The 16,438-nt window shown below is 40.6% G+C and overlaps 1 protein-coding gene across 1 annotated transcript in view; it reads right to left on the bottom strand.

The window, feature by feature from the left end:
* KATNAL1 (katanin catalytic subunit A1 like 1) overlaps positions 1–16,126 on the bottom strand; it is a 38,459-nt gene extending 22,333 nt beyond the window's left edge. The window contains exons 1-3 of the mRNA XM_005426372.2: positions 15,989–16,126; positions 8,666–8,841; positions 1,212–1,372 (exon numbers count right to left, since the gene is read on the bottom strand). Of these exons, the coding sequence (XP_005426429.1) occupies positions 1,212–1,372; positions 8,666–8,827 (323 nt within the window). The 5' untranslated portion in view covers positions 8,828–8,841; positions 15,989–16,126. The remainder of the gene's footprint in view (positions 1–1,211; positions 1,373–8,665; positions 8,842–15,988) is intronic.
* Positions 16,127–16,438: the final 312 nt, after the last annotated feature.

Below are 16,438 nucleotides of genomic sequence, written 5' to 3'. Positions count from 1 at the left end.
AAATTTAATACGTGTCCACTATTGAATCTTGTACTGATTCCTGTTTTGAGTAACTCAAAATTTGTTAACTCCAAAAACATTTTCCTGGAATATGCTTTAAATTAAGCACATTCTTAAATACATTGCTGGATACAATCCAACATTTTGCTTTTCATGCATTTTCTTTAAACTTAACAGCAGAGAACAGTGCCTAAGTTTCCTTAATTATTTGCACAAGATTTAAATTTCAGCTTAAAAGAAGCAGATGAACTGTTGGGGCTTTACCACTAAGGAAAATATAAGAATAAATACATCTTGAACTTTACATAACATTACCACAGAAAATCTGAGTTATTTCGACCACTCACAAAAGTAATCAGCATTAATATAATATTACACTTATATTCTTAGGTTGGGTTTTTTTTTTAAAAACAAAGATCTTTTTGATAATCATAAAGCACAGAAAGTTATAAATAAACTTGGCATTTCTTTCTGTTAACTGAGATCTCTCATTTTACTTTGCTCCTTTGCTTATGTGAAGTATACAAACATTAAAATTCTGTGCTCTCATGTTAAAACACTATTGGCATGCTATTTTTGTCTGTGAACTGAATCTGTTTCCAACCAGCTCTGTTAGGTTGAAAATAGGAATTTCAGAAAGTGCACAAGCATCTATTTTAAGAAATCTATTAGCTAACTGAAGTTACCTTAAATATGGTTATTACAGAAGAGATATACCATATGTAACAGAACATGTTTAGCAATTAAACTAACCAATGGATTAAACACAGGTTGAATTATCTGTAGCTAGAGAGCGATTTCTAACCACCATGACCTTCAAGGTCCTTCAGTTCCAGCTCCTTACAGAATTCTCAGTCATCAATTAATTCTTTTGCTCAAATAAACTGAAATGGAAAAGTTTTCTCCTTGCACATGAGAACATGTCACCAAAAACCCACTTACCTCTGCAGCAAATTCTAGTTCCAGACAATTAGTTACTCCCACCAGAATAAAGGAGTGACACTCTTTAGAATGTCAGAAATAAATCTGACTGTAGTTTAAATACTTTTTTCTCAATGAATTATATTTACTCCTTATTACAAGTGACTAAATTAAATGTAATAAATGTGTAAATTAAATGTGATTTTCATGTTACAGAAGCATTCAAAGACAAACATAAAATTATGGTGACCCACCTTTATTCCACCCACTCTGCTTGAGCCTCTCCTTACCTGTGTTCAGCTGGAACAGGAGGAGGCCAAACAGCTGGATCTCTGAAAGGCTCATCTTGACAGGATACAGAGATATCTGGAGGTCTGTCCATTTTAAAACTCTCTAAAGTGTTGACAATGCTCTTAACTTGTTCATATTCTTCAACTAATTCTTGTCGGACCTTGAGAAGTACGTATGTAATTTAAAAATTGTTACAATTCAAACTTTAAAAAGAACCAAAGAAACGTAGAAAGTATCTCAAGAACATACGCTAACCTCAAAGGCAGGGACTCAGAAGACTTCCTATTCACAAACCCCAGACCTATCAGGATAATAACAGACCTTTAACAGCAGCATAAGCAATTGAATCTCTGTTGACTTAATTTTCCTGCTTGTTAATGTCCCAACCAGACAGGATTACTAATACAGTGATCACTCTTCCGTAACATGTGCTGATGCTTGGATTGATGTGTGTGCATGTTGACATGTATGCACACATACTCTCATACTAGTAAGGGTGCTCTTGGCAGATTTGCAGTAATGTGCTACTGTTTTGGCATAAAAGATCTGTTCTAGTTATAAAACTGGCCAAATCATTAAAATATAATATTACAAAATGAACCCTGCAAGGAGCACAACATTAGAGTGTGTCCAAAGGAGAGCAACTAAGATGGTGAAAGGGCAAGGGCAAGACTTATGAGGAGCAGCTGAGGTCACTTGGCTTGTTCAGCTTGGAGAAAAGAAAGCTGAGGAGTGACCTCACAGTGGTCTACAACTTCCTCAAGGCAGGCAGCAGAGAAGGAGCTGCTGATCTCCTCTCCCTGGGGACCAGAGATGGAATAAAGCTGCACCAGGGCAAGTTCAGATTGGACATTAGGTTCTTCACTGAGTGGGTGGTCAGTCACTGGAACAAGCTCCCCAGTAAAATACTCATGGAACCAAGTCTGCCAGAGTTCAAGGAGTGTCTAGACAATGCTCTTAGTCATGTGGTTTAGTTTTAGGTAGGAGCAGGGAGTTGGAGTCAATGATCCTTATGAGTTCCTTCCATATCAGTCTCCTTATGAGTCTCCCTCCAGCTTGAGAGTTTCCACCATGATTTCATTAATATATGTGACTGTCATCAGTGAGATACTGGCATGGGCAGAGGGAAAGAGAAGGGTAAACCCCCAAGGCCCTGAACAGATCTTAAAACACTGCATTTACTTTACCAGAAGGTTTATGAACACCTGTACAAAAAGAGCCTTAAGTACAGGAAGATCTTGATCATTTCACAGAGCAGCCTCCTTGCTCATTCCAGATGGGGTGACTGTATGTCTCCAAAGACACAAGACATCCAGCTAAGGCAGGATTATTCCTGCTCTGCTTTGCTGTCTTTGCTTTCTCATCACACAATCAGTGGACACATTCCCCAGCGTGAGAGCTTCCAGCTGAGTTACAAATGTGATTGATTACTAACTTGGTTCCTTCAAGCTGTCTTCACACACATCCCTCCTGTCCAAAAATAAATCCAGCCAAACAGCTGCTGTGAGGTACAAAAGAATGATACAGCATAAATCCTCCAGGGTACCACTCCACAAGAGACAGTCACTTCCTACTCAAGTGCTCCAAGAGTACTGACAGGATTCATTCTATCAGCCTTCCAACACATGTAGAGAAATTGGTGGAAAACAACTTTCTAGCACTAACAGCCAGTGTGCTGTCATTCACCTCACTGGACCAGCAAGAGGATGGTATCTGAAAACTGAGGGAAAGTGACCATTTGATGCTTTGGAAGATGAAAACAGACTAGTGTCTGCCAGCCATCTCTTAGCCTGACCTGAGCAGACCAAACTCTGAAATACACACCCTATTTCTTAGCCAATACCTGGCAAATCAACCAACAAGGAATCCTCAGCATGTGGACCACAAAGGAAAACCAGCCATTAACTCCTAGAGGCCTTAAAGAAACTGACTCAGATGAAACATGTGCAGAAAGACTTCCTTGCAGTTGAGAAACAACCCAGACATGGGCCAAAAAAGGCTGTGCCACAATTATGAAGTTGACTGAGCGGTGTCTTTCAGTGAATAGTGCCACTGAAGAGCAACCTAGGAAGGATGCAAATGGAAAAATCACTGGTTTAGACTCACCCAGTCTCCTTGTCCTCCATCATACACACCATTATGCGTCAGATCCCTTAGGAGGCACCAGCTCAGGTTTTAGAGAGCCTGAAGAAGACTTTTAAGTTATTTATGTTTAAGCAGTTTCAAGAGATAGTGTGCCAATTAGCAGCTCACCCCTGCCAAATAGAAAAAACTCCCTTCACTTCTCCCCAACCACACTGCCCCTGCTCTTCTGGATTCAATTCTGGCATCTCAATACAGTAAGACAGGTTGGTAAAATGGCAAAAAAATTGGCCTAGGAGGGTAAAAAAAAATAAAGGACACTTCTGCTGGGTTAGCAAGCTGCACATGCACACCATCCTGTGATCAGGTAAATCCCAGGAACAAAAAAAAGGAAAGGGGGCAGAGAAGGGAGAGAGGCTGGCACAGATGGAAGGGTAAAAAAAGGTAGGGAAGAGCTTGGCCTCTCTAGGCATGGCAGGATGTTAGCTGGATTCAGCTACCAGGTGAAGCTGCCTGGTCCCCAGAGCTAGGCTCTAGTACAGCCCCTAGAGCTGCCTCTCCCAGCCACATCACCTCCTCTGGGCAGTGGGTGATGTTGGAAGGCCCAATAAAAAGCCTTTCAGCCCACAGGATAGCCCCTTTGTTTTGACATGCCAACCCCAAGAATTTCCAGTAATCAAGCAGAAAACACATCCTATCATATGGCTATAAAACACAGTGAACAAGAATTGAGCTCACTCGTTCTTAGTGTAGTTACAAAACCCATTTCAGGGAATACCTCTGTATTTCATAACCTGGCAACTGTTACACCTTTTCCATCACCAGATTTTATTTGCTATGCTAGAGCTTGTACTTCTATACCCATTGCAATAAGCGTGGGTATTTGTGCCTTGGTAAATACAAATAATGTGTGGGATTTTTCTTTTGCTGAAAAGAAACTGATCAAGTTTATCTCTAAGTGTTTTCCAAACCTGAAATTACTACCTGCAATTAGTGTTAGCTATTCAACAAGCTCGATCTTTTAAAAAGTGAAAATAAAAGATCCCTAAACCAGATATCCTGCAACCCTGTCTGATCACACAGAGTGAGGGTATAGCTCCTATAATGACACCTATTCATGAGTTACCCACAGAATGTTTCTTAGTTAATGATGAGGTAACCTACTAAATGTTAATGAGACAGGCATGAACCAAAAAACAACAAAAGCATAGATTGACTAAAATGTGTTTGAAATAATAATAAGAAGAATTTACCCTTTATTGTTTAAGCAGGAACAAAGTGCACCTAATCAGTGCACCTGCACCAGTGACCATAGTCAGTCAGGGTGCCTTGGTGGCTGCTCCAAGCATTCAGGGAATCATTGAACTCCTGCCTGAGCTCCAGTGGAGGCCCCTGTGCTCTCAGCTCTTGTGCAACACTGAGCACACGGCTCTAACACGCAGAAGGTTTTGCTTGACAGCCGCTGGCCTTGTCGTAAGCCAGCACTATCTCCCAGGGGCACGCTCGGCTGTCATTCTGCAGCTGCTGAACTGTCACTGAAGCCGCTCCTTCCTACAAGCCAGCTGTCTAGTAAAAACACTGCAGCAGCCAAGAAACTCTCTCAGAATAAACAGGGAGAACGTCAACACAAGTTCACAGTAGTGGACATGAGACTAAACCTACCTTTTAGTTTTGGCAAGGATGAGTTGCTTATGATTTTGTATCGTTCCAATCCCAGCCTGCATTTACATGAATTAATATGCCTACCTGTCAGCCTAACCTCAAAGCACAACAAAGTAACTTTCTCTTTGTCAAATGAGCTCAGGAGGCCTAGGAGTGAAGATGCAAATGGAGGTACACTTGGCCAACCCAAGTGCAAGCTGGGAAAAACAAGGATGCAAAACAAGGACAGTCTAAAGACCAGGTCACCCTGACATCCCCAAGATAAACCAGTCAAGAGATCATGAGCAATGGCTGTGAATTTTCCATGAAGTCAGAGGAATTCTTATGCTGTCATGTCTCTGCTTTGTGGATTCTCAGCATGCATCTTTTGCCCTGTTTAAGATCTTCAGGGTGTGCCAGACAGTAACAGAATCCCTGTTTCCTGGTTACCACTAATTTGGAATTCCTAGAAGCAGTATTGCATCAACTGAACAACTGAACAACTGAACAAGTCAGTTGTTCTCAGAGGAGAAGACATTAACATGTTCATATTCTTCCTCATCCTAACGTTCAGCTCCAAGCAGGAGAAATCCTCATAATCAAGATGTCCAGTTGCAAAGCTGAATCTGTCTCTTGGTGTGACATGAAATACAGCCCAACAAATACTTACAGAGAACATCATTCTGTCCAGACCAGCCTGTAGCAATTTTAAAACAACGACACCTATGCAAAGAGAGGTAGATCAAGAGCATTTGGGAATCTGACCCAAAATCCCAACTACTTCTGGTTCACCTGGGCTTTGACATTGCTCAATAAACTACTGAGAAAATCCTCTTATATACAAGGCAACAAAGCAGATCCATCAGGCATGAGGTACCTACGCAGGATGGAGCACCCACTGTTGAGAAGGACCAAACAGGAAGAACAATGGTGCATGTAGGAGATGTAAGTTGGTCAGCTGCACAGCCACAGCTGGAACCATTCTTTGAGATGTTCCTCAAATGAACATTTTTGTTTTACAATGGAACTTGTCCACAAACACACAAAACTTAGTTCACTGCCTCAGAAGTATCAGTAGGACAAAAACCCTGTTAGTGAGCTGCACACAAAACATACAGAAAGGAAGGGGATGCTTCATACTGACACTCAGCACCCCAGGAATCCTTCAGAAGGCTCAAGATTGTGAATGTGTATGCAGACAGTATATCCCAGAGAAAAACTAGTTTAAGTAACAATCTTCTCCTTTGAGCACTTACCTACATGGACATTCAAGAGTAAAAGCTCTACCCATACAGTGTTAGTAATTGCTAAACTCCACCTCCAAAAGGCACCAGTGGTATTATCCTCTCCAGATTCCTCAGATGATGGAGAAACTGAAGAACCTAAAGAACAGGCTGGTTCCATATGCTTGAGGAGACAGAATTTCAAGTAAAAATCAACTGCATTAATCCCCTTAACCATGACCTAAGGGTTACTTTGCTTCTCAAGCCACTTGCAAGAACCACACTGGTATGGGAATCTTTTGCTTCTGTACATTACTGATACCAGGTGGGTAGGACCTGAAATTTGCTAAACTTACATAATATGTATGGCATAACTCTTTATTGAGAAAGATCTAAAATTAATAACTAGATATTGCTTTAATACTGTGAATGAATGTTACTTGTGATCCAACTTATCAGTTACATTTTTTTAAGAACAGGTTGTCATTCAAGACAGCTCCTTGACTGTGACTGACAGTTTGAATGTAGCTGCTGTTGGAGCTGGAAAGTAGTGCTAACATCCACACCATCAGACTCCCTCTTAGTCTGTCTCAAGGAGTGAGAAAGCACAACAATTATTTATAAAGAGTGGGTAAAGAAAGCAGCTCTGTCTCTATCAAAATATTCAGGCTCTGGTATGGAAAAACTAGTAGTTCCAGGGCTGCATTGTTTGCACTTGGGCTGTATCATTTTGTTCCCATAAACGAATGAGAAGGCAAATAACCTAGGGATGAAGCTCTTCTTTCTTTTTTTTTTATTTTTTTCAGTCACACTTCTTACTTTTTGCTGTTTGTCTCTGAGCCTGGCACCAGTAACAGCAAAGCAGTATTCTGACAAATCTCATCTGCCACTACTGTGTTGGGAAGTTTCAGAATTAACATGAGTGCACAGGGTGACAGAGGCTACCCCACCTGCTGCAGATCTTATTTGGGATCTCTAAAGCATTTATGTGACATGGTCAGGAGCAATTCTTCTTTTGCCTAAAGGGGATAATTTCTGAGAAGGTGCCAACTTCAGATCCTCTGCTGGAGAGACAGCTGCCTTCCCCTGGAAATCTGGAAATTGTGTTAATGGTCCTTTTGTACTTGAGGTTTGTCTCCAACGTGCAGCACACATTCCATGGTGCACAGGCTTTGAAGCATTTCAAACAACACACAATAATATGAGACTTGAGTGACCTTCACAACACAAGAGCTGTTGAAAGTTTATTGGAAGAATCAGTGTCATCAGAGGAAACACTGAATACTAGATGGGAAGACAATGCAGTAGTTCAGCAGCAGAATGAGGAAATCCTCATACTCTACCTTCACATCAGTTACAAGTTTGGCAGGAACTAAGGACATGTACTGGGCATGAATACGTTGTATCAGCATGTCCTGGGGTGGGAAAAAGCTTGAATACAAGCACTTAAATGTATCTCCTACACAACACCCAGCTTACTACATTACCAGGAAAACTATCTCTGCTGGATGTACAGGCACATGCTTTGCAGACAAGCTCTTCATAAACAGACTTCTACAGTTCCATGATAAACACCTATGAATAGTAGTTACTACAAAGTGATTGTTAACAGTGTTGTACTTATCAGTACACAAAATACTCTATGTTAGTGTCAGAAGTTTCAAACACAAACCCATAAACAAATAATCTGCTGCAATAAAAAGGAAAATTTGCTTCTGTTTTTAGGTGATATCATTTAAACATATATTTAGAAAAACTCTGACTGAAATAATCTCTTTAGCTACCTACTGCAAAATTGTATCTTTCATAGGAGATACATTATTCTTTCAAAACAGAGTCTTTATGCAACATGAATTCTTTATTCTAGGAAATATCTTTATATGGTTTTCCTCATTTTCATGCTTATAGAACACAGTTTGTACCAAAAAAATGCGAGGAAGACTTAAATACTGAAAGTAATAAATAGATGGGGTTCTTACATTTCACCTGCAGATTACTTCCATGGCTTCAACAATACTCTGTCTAGCAGGGAGATGGATGTGTGCAAGATTCAGGCTACGAGTATGACTTGCCATTTAGAAACCTGATCCAAATTTGTACACTATAGTCATTCAGTTAGTTGTTACTCAGACAACAATTCTAGTGATGCTAACCCACCCACTCACATTTTAGTTTACTAGACATTAGATGGCCAAAAGATACAAGGGGAAAAGAAAGTCCTCAATTTTTTCAAAAGTATGCAGTCCGAGAGAGTATGCAGACAGAAACAGACCAGGAATTAGACAGACATCTTAAGTGACAACAACAAAAGAATTGATTCAGTTAGAACAATAGAATTCCTTTTGAATATACAATGAAAATTATTTCCCATGAATATCAACAAAATATTGTACAACTGTTGCCAACATGACTAAATGTAAGTTCTCTGCATCTTATAAGGTTTGGGAGGCATAGTGTGGTTTTCAAATACCAAGTAATAGAATATGGCCAATGTTATTTCACCCTACCTGTTGCCATTTGCCCTTAATTGCTGGATCTCTGATCGACTGGCAATGTCTCTGGATTTGCTGGATGACACCCTGGTAATATACCATAGAAGAGTCATAATTCCCAAGGAGTGCATATTCTCTTCCTTTTTTGGCATTATCACAAATCTCTGCTAAATTCATCTTTACTCAGAAATCTAAAAGAGAACACAATTACCAGAAAAAATTAATTTTACATGCTGTAGAATAATTCAGACAGTGATGCTTTAGTTTTGTTATTTTTCTCATAGCTGAACTGTGTCTTTCCAACACTGTTCCCATGCAGTCCTGCTCTTCTACAACCATTTATGTCTGGAGTATCTCTTTACTAGCCTAAGGTTTCAGATCTTGAATTCTAACTCTTTTATAGTGATTAAAAACACAACTTCTTTGCTGCCTTTGGCCTCAATCCTGTTAAATTAATGCAACAAAATTAAATGCCCTTCCCACACTGAAACTAACAAACTCAACTTTAATTTGTAGATCACCACAATGTATTAGCAGCCATCAGCTGTGAATCACAAATCACACGAGGCATTAAATTGCTTTTTATTCTGTTATATTACATACATGCCTAAATGTGCCAACCAGCATCAGGGATGTCTGCACTTCACACTTTCAAGAGCCCTCACCCTAATGAGATTATGATATGGTTGAATGACTGCTCTACTATAGATGAAGTTGAGAGCCTCATTCTGTTTAAATATTCTTTCAAAGTACTCCAACATCCACATGCTGACTTGAATTTTTTCATTAAATTTAACATGTCACTTCAGGATTTATGACAGTTAGCAATCCAAATTTAACATTCCTTAGAACAGTGATTCCCAGAGTCCTCTAGTCCTCCTAGTCCTCAAATTGCAGCATGACTTTAAGGCAAACCCATAACCCAGCTTTTCCCAGTAACCTGTCAAGAAAGCAATAACCCAGACATTCAGAATTAAGCTGTATTGTACAGCTAGGTTTGTATTTAAGGTTTGGGATGGAAGCAGTGCCTGCCCTTTTATCTGAATCTCATGTGACCCAAATTTTAGGTCCCCACCAGAGAAAAAGAGCATCAGTTCCTTTCCCTTGTACTCCCAGTATGTGTGGGATCCCTGACACCCTGAGATATAAACCTCTGGAAATTAAAAATAAAAATTGCAATTCATAGCTATGCAATGCAGAGTTGCACTGAGCAAGAGGGAGGAAGTCAGCTCTGGAGCATGGTCCACTAGTTGTATCAAGGGTTTGGCAAAACCAAGGAGGTGAAGAAGAAACAGGGAAGGAGGGATACAAACACAATTCAGACTACACAACTGAAAACAGCCCATGCTACAGGAGTACACACAGAAGGAACAGGTGGTAGCAGACAGAAGCCAGAACAGGCAGAAGCAACCTTTTACACCCTAGTGGGTTATAAAAATGTTAGTATGTTTTATAAACAGACAAGACAAGAGCAAGATGGCATTAAGGAGGATGTGTCTTATGCTTTTGTATTCCCTTGTGGTTAGCAAAATTCAAACCCCCGACAAGTTAAACAACCATCCACATGAAATTCATTCTGCCCTGAGCAAACACATGCTGCACCTCCCAGGGGTGCCACACTGATGGTCCTAACTGCCGCCTAGAGTTGCACACCAGGTCTGCTCCACCACCTCATCACTCCTGCTCCCTGCAACAAAGCCATGGAAACTGCCACCCTCACTTAACCCCAAAGGTCACACAGCTTGCATGTGGCTGATGACTTTGAGAGAAAGAACATGCTGCTACTCCGCAGCTGACACTCCACCAAGCACAGCAGGACTTACTGGGCTCTACTTGTCCTCATGCTGTGCTGCACATTTCAGCTTGCACAGTATTCCTGCTGGCTGTTGTAAACTACGGCGCAGGAGAAAATCTAAGGTGGAAAGGGTGACAACCCTAATTTTGTTTCCTGACATAGGCAGGATACATAATTACCAAGATGTGGATTAGCAGCAACTAAGATCATTAAATTTTTAAATACAGAAGGTAGTCACTAATAGGAAAAAAAAGTGATGTCACCCACATTGCACAGGAAATGCATAAAATGATAGGAACTGAAGATAGTTTATAACCCATTCAAATTTCATCAGCCATCTTATAAATGAACAGAACACCATGTGGGGCACAAGCTATTGAACGGTCTTCAAACACATCCAGGTCGGGATCTGCTTCACAACCAGCCTGTCACCATTAAGAAAAACATTCCTCAAATCTCTGGAGGTTTTCCACATTTGTAGTGAAAGAGAGTGAGTAAATAAAACATTTTTAAGGAACTGCTGAATTCAATTCCTAGAAATCTATTAACAGAACACATACTTGCTTTACAACCTCTCATTGCTCCTTATTACAGCTAGTTCCCACCCTCTGGGCATATTTAACTCTCTTTTGCCTTAAGAGGACTGATAATCACAACCAACTCCCCTTAATTCCAGAAGAGTCCCCTGCTCACCAGAGGAGACAACCTCCTCATCTCTGTCTGTGGTGGGAGCTGGGTCAATCCACAGGCAGGAGGCAAGCCATAGGAGCCATGCAAACATGTGCCCACTTCAGGACAAGGAAAATGAGAGGCAGGAAGCAGAAAAATGTACACAGTTTTAAAATTGCAGGAGCAAACCAAAAAAGACTCTCCCATTTCCTCCAGCTACCAAGAGTATGGAGGCCTCTAGCCTCATGCTTGTGATGCCAAAGCTTATGCATGAGCTTGATGCCTGGTGTGTCACACTGAAGGGCTTATAGAACACTGACAGCACTGAAACTTGGAGCATGGAGGGAGGCTGGTGGATGGATGTATACCTGTGTACCTCCTGAGTGGTCATTGCCTCCAGAACTAGGCTGACAAAAGCCCCTAGATCTTTCCTGTGGATTCAGGAACTTCAGTTTTCACTCATAACCTACCCTAGATATCAAAGATGTCATATTGCTTGAAAAGGTGAATGTAGTGTCACCCATGTACCTGAGTTTTATTTGAAACAGCAGCTATAGGTCTCAGTCCTAAACCAGTGCTTTCCTGGAATCCCAGGCAGTTCTCTGAGATTCTACTGCTATTCAAAACTAATGCTAAAAATGGTTTAAACAAACTACAAGCCTCCTATGCACACCAGTGAAGGTAATGTTACTTCAGAATATCCAAAGCAAATCAAAACAAATAAATCCAAAATCAATGAAAAATTATTTTTTGGAAGGAATTATTTCCTGCGTTGCTTTCTTATCATCCCATTCTTCAATGTCAGGGATGGAGAGGGAGGGAGAAGTAACTAAAACTAGGTGAGGACCTTTTCATGCTATGTACTCACTCTTTATTATCTATTCTACATTGTATTATAGAGTTCATACAACATCAGAGACATCCAAGGAACCAGAAATACAGAAATCATAAATAAAGCATTTTGTTGTTTGTTATCTGGAGCTTTGTTTAGATATTTAATTTTCCTACCATACCACAGCCACATCTTTTAAGTAAATATACAGCCAGGGACAACCGTTGTCAAGTACATTTAGAACAACTTACACCCTACTTGTGACACCAGCTTTTCCTTCTACCATTGTGTGGTTCTCTCCTGCACTAGACCGTAACAACTCCACTGCAAGTCAAGATATCCTTGGAGATTCCGCAGTTCACGGATCATTGACAAGAAGAGACATTCATGCCAGCGTAGCTGCCACACATGGGGTCTTAAACCCACTTGTTAAAAACCCTGCAGCAGCCAGGATAAAAGGTCACAGGGGACATTAATCTCTATTCTTTGGAGCATAAGCTGAGCTGATCCCTATCTAGGGTCAGAAAAGAATTTTTCTCCAAGAAGTAAAGCAATGCACAATTGACCAAGATCCAAAAGACAGTCTCTACTTTAACATCAAAGCATTATACACACAAACACATCCATGGGCAGATACAGTGACTATGTGGACAACAGGTAAAGGAGGACAGCCTGGCACACTGTTCCAAACTTGTGTGCAACACCAGTGGGAATGGATTCAGAACAGGCCCTCTTCAAACCAGCTCTCTCAGCGCTATCTCATCACAGTGTTACCAGAGGCAGAAAATGCTCTCCCCTGTAGAGGGGGTCTGCAGCAGGGCTTTTCCTCTTGCTTGATCCCAAACATTCACTCTGCAAGTGTCAAAATGGAAGGCATCTGCTATCTTAATGTCTTTTTTATGCATGTGTTTTGACACAACCAGTGACACCACTGCATCCCATTCTCCACAAGCCCTTGACTCTTGCACAGGATGAAGGCTCTCATTAAATGAGCTGTTAGACACTTTTGCTTTATTCTCATTGTTTCAATACTCACATCAAGCCTTATTTAATACCTACTAATCAGACTTTTCTCCAAATCAGATGTTAATTCCCCACTGAGAGGGCTATACCATAAGTGGATTTTCCTGGACATGTGTCTTTCTCTGATCAAAATTTTATCCAGGTAAAACAAAAACATTCCACAGCTTCCTGAGAAGCTGGACATATGCTCTCACATCATGGCAGCCCTGCAGTACTGCTGACTGGACAGCTGAACATCTGGAAAGGTCTGGACATACGCTGATGAAGATTGGTTACTAACCCTGTTTCTCATTTTCTGTAAATCAGTCGTGCGTGATGTTGGGCATTGCATTTCGGGATGCAATGTAAGAGTTACAACTAATGTCACAAGACAGAGAGTCACACTGTTAAGCACCATCTTCTGAACACAGTGCATATGACTGAGGTATGACTGTACATTTTCCACTTCTACAAGGCAGTGCCAGGATGACTTTCTGCCACTGCACAATCCCAGAACAGGTCAATTGCCACAGAGAGCAAAGCAAGGAAGAGAAGTCCATTGTTAAGAGGTTTTGATTTTTGGATTTATATACTTTTCACGTGCAACCAGTTCCATTATCAGAGTCTAAGTCATAAACTGAAGTTGTTTTTTTCTCAAATTCCTTATACTGCTTGGAAGTTTTTCGTTACAGTTAATTGAAACCTGCCCCTCTTAAGTTACAGCCATATTGGTTTTGTAAGCCAACTTTGACCAGTGTTTCAAACAGCTCTCTCTCGCTCAATTATGTCTTCACTTAAAATAGCACAATGATCTGATTTTTAGTCTTCTCTTCAAACTTAGAAATTGTTAAAACAGAGACATGTAACAATGCTTTACCTGAGAAAGCATAAACATGGAATATTGGCAGAGGAACAAAAAAAGTAGTTTTCCCTGCGTGACATGACTCCTACTACAAGCCTACAGAATTCTATTTCTGACAGAAATACAGATTATATTTTTTTACATGCTCGATACATTTTATTTGATTTTTAAGATTAAGATATTTAAAATGCAATAATTAAAATAAATTAAATAAGTCTTTCCTGCTTTATTATAAAGATTATCTCTCATTTTGGTGTTGGATGCAGAACAACTGATCTTCATTGCCAATAACAGTCTGTCCCTGTTCAGAAGCAATTGCTGATGCTGCAGACATTACGTTTGCATGACAAAAACAACATTTTAACTGATTATTGTCAGATGAAAAACAAACAAACAAAAGGCTTGCCAAGTTCCACAGCTAAATCCTTCTTTCCCTGTTAACATGGCTTTGTTTGAACATGCAGCTGTAGTCCCATGGACTGGTGTGAAAACTAACAATCATGACTTCACAGGATCACAACTCCTGTTAAAAACATATCTATAAGTAAAGACATGGATCAGTTCCAGCAGATTTGAATTTAAACTACGTGTAAATGAATCAAAGATGAGAAATGTGTTATGCCAGTGCTGTTTTTTTCTTTTTGCTGTGTGCATTAGCAGTGACAAGGCTGGCTACAACGGCAGCAGCAGACATCAGATAAAACACACACACACACATATACCATGGTCCAGGAAACCCAGCACCAAGGGATCTTTTAATTCAGTCAACTGCTTTCTGCTAACTGGTTTTTGGCCTCTTGCATTGAAACTGTTTTGCAATAGCAGACGTGGAGTTAATGGGGAAATGTGTATGGAAGTGGGAAGGAGACGAAGCATGCATGCAGGCCTCAAACTATTTTTGTGTGCATTCTTAACTTGAAACAGAGAATTACTTTGAGTGCAAGTGAAAAAAATCTTCAGATGAAGTAAATACATTCACCACAAGTTAAAAGTAAACTCATAAGAAAACACTAAATAGGTAGCCAGAGTTTTAATTAAAGATTAATTTAGAAATTTAAATTAGAGATTTCATTAGTTTGGTGAACCAAACAGAAAGCCTCCTGGAGAATGAAATAGCCATAATGCAGAGCCTTTGAAGTACAGTTCTCTGAAGAAGCAGAAAAGAGAATCAGAGACGGCTGTGCCATTGCTAAAACTGAGTGTGAACCATATCCTTCTCCAAGCACCTCATACACCAGTTTCAGACACATCCATATGGCCCCATCACCATTCCTTGGGGTAACGAGGTGTTCATTAGCAAGGCTGGGTAGCAAAAAAGAGCTAAAACAAATGCTGTGGGGCACTCTGGGGAGTGTGACTCCATACACACAGGGGTCAAGCAGTGACAGGCTCACCAGCTTCTGCTCCATCTTAGCTCTGCTGGACCCAGGCTGGCTGCACACCTCTCTCTCCTCTCCAGCACAGCCTCCAGGGCTTCTGGCATTAGTTACAAATCAAACCCAGGCCCATGATCAGTCAAACCCCTCCCCTGACAGGATGCAGGGCCCAGAGACCTGAAGAATTCTGTAGGGCCTGTCTGGAGGTCAACAAAGTGGAACCTGGCTCGAGTCAATAATCCTTCTGGTCCTTTGTGGAGCCACTTGCTTCTCTGCATATCATGTGTGCAAGCACTTCTGGTAGAGCAAACATGCCACCAAAGGTTCCTAAGATGGGTCTGCACAGAGCCAGGTCGGGTTGCTGCTGCTGCTCCATTTCAGTTGAGGCAAGCTACATCCCAGATAAGCTTTCCATGAATAGTTGGAGGTTTAATACACTCACACAGGTGTTTATAACCCTGACTCATAAGGTCAGAATTTTGGGCTGAATACTTTTCCAGCTCTTGAACGCCACTCTGAATTTCAAAGAATTGGCTCTTTAGGACTAAGGATATGTATTACTTAAATAGAATAGCATACATTTTTTAAAATATACATTTATATGGATATTGCTGTTAGTGCTACAGACACCAAGTCTTCAGATTTCTCAGTTCATCCCCAGAAGAATCAGCTTTTTTTTCTTTTTTTAATTAATTACACAGAAAACCAGATAAAGGCCTATCATTTTTTTTCTTGTATTCCATTTATTTCACAGTCTTTTGATTGGGATTAGGTCAGGGCAGGAACTATTTCTCCCCATTACCTGCTCAAAAGCCCAAATCTCCAAGAGCCAGGCTCCCTGGAAGCACTTTGCAGCTGCAATGTCCCCTTCTGCAGTGTGGCAAGTACCAGGAGCTGCAAGAAGCTGAAGCTTGTCTAGGATATAGCTGACAGAGGGGTGGGGGGGGAAAGGAAGAAAAAAGAAACTGCTCAACAATCTGCAACTGCAATCAAGCATTCATTGGAAAGAAACCCATCTCTGTGAAATGTGAAACTGTAGTAGGAATAGACATTCAATATTCATATACAAGGGAGTACTAATGCACTTGATGCTTTTAAGATACAGGAAGAAAAAATGAGACCCCCTTATATACTGATCATAAACACGTGTATTTTAAGTATGATATATAGCAAAACTGTAATTTTATTCCCCCTCATGACTGTCACAGAACACAAGATAAAGAATAACACTAGAACTGTCAGGAGAGGAAAT

Source organism: Geospiza fortis, unplaced genomic scaffold (genome assembly GCF_000277835.1).
Source record: "Geospiza fortis unplaced genomic scaffold, GeoFor_1.0 scaffold181, whole genome shotgun sequence".
Taxonomy (NCBI): domain Eukaryota; kingdom Metazoa; phylum Chordata; class Aves; order Passeriformes; family Thraupidae; genus Geospiza; species Geospiza fortis.
The sequence above is the reverse complement of the archived record's forward strand: the minus strand, read 5'-3'. Positions and strand labels throughout refer to the sequence as shown.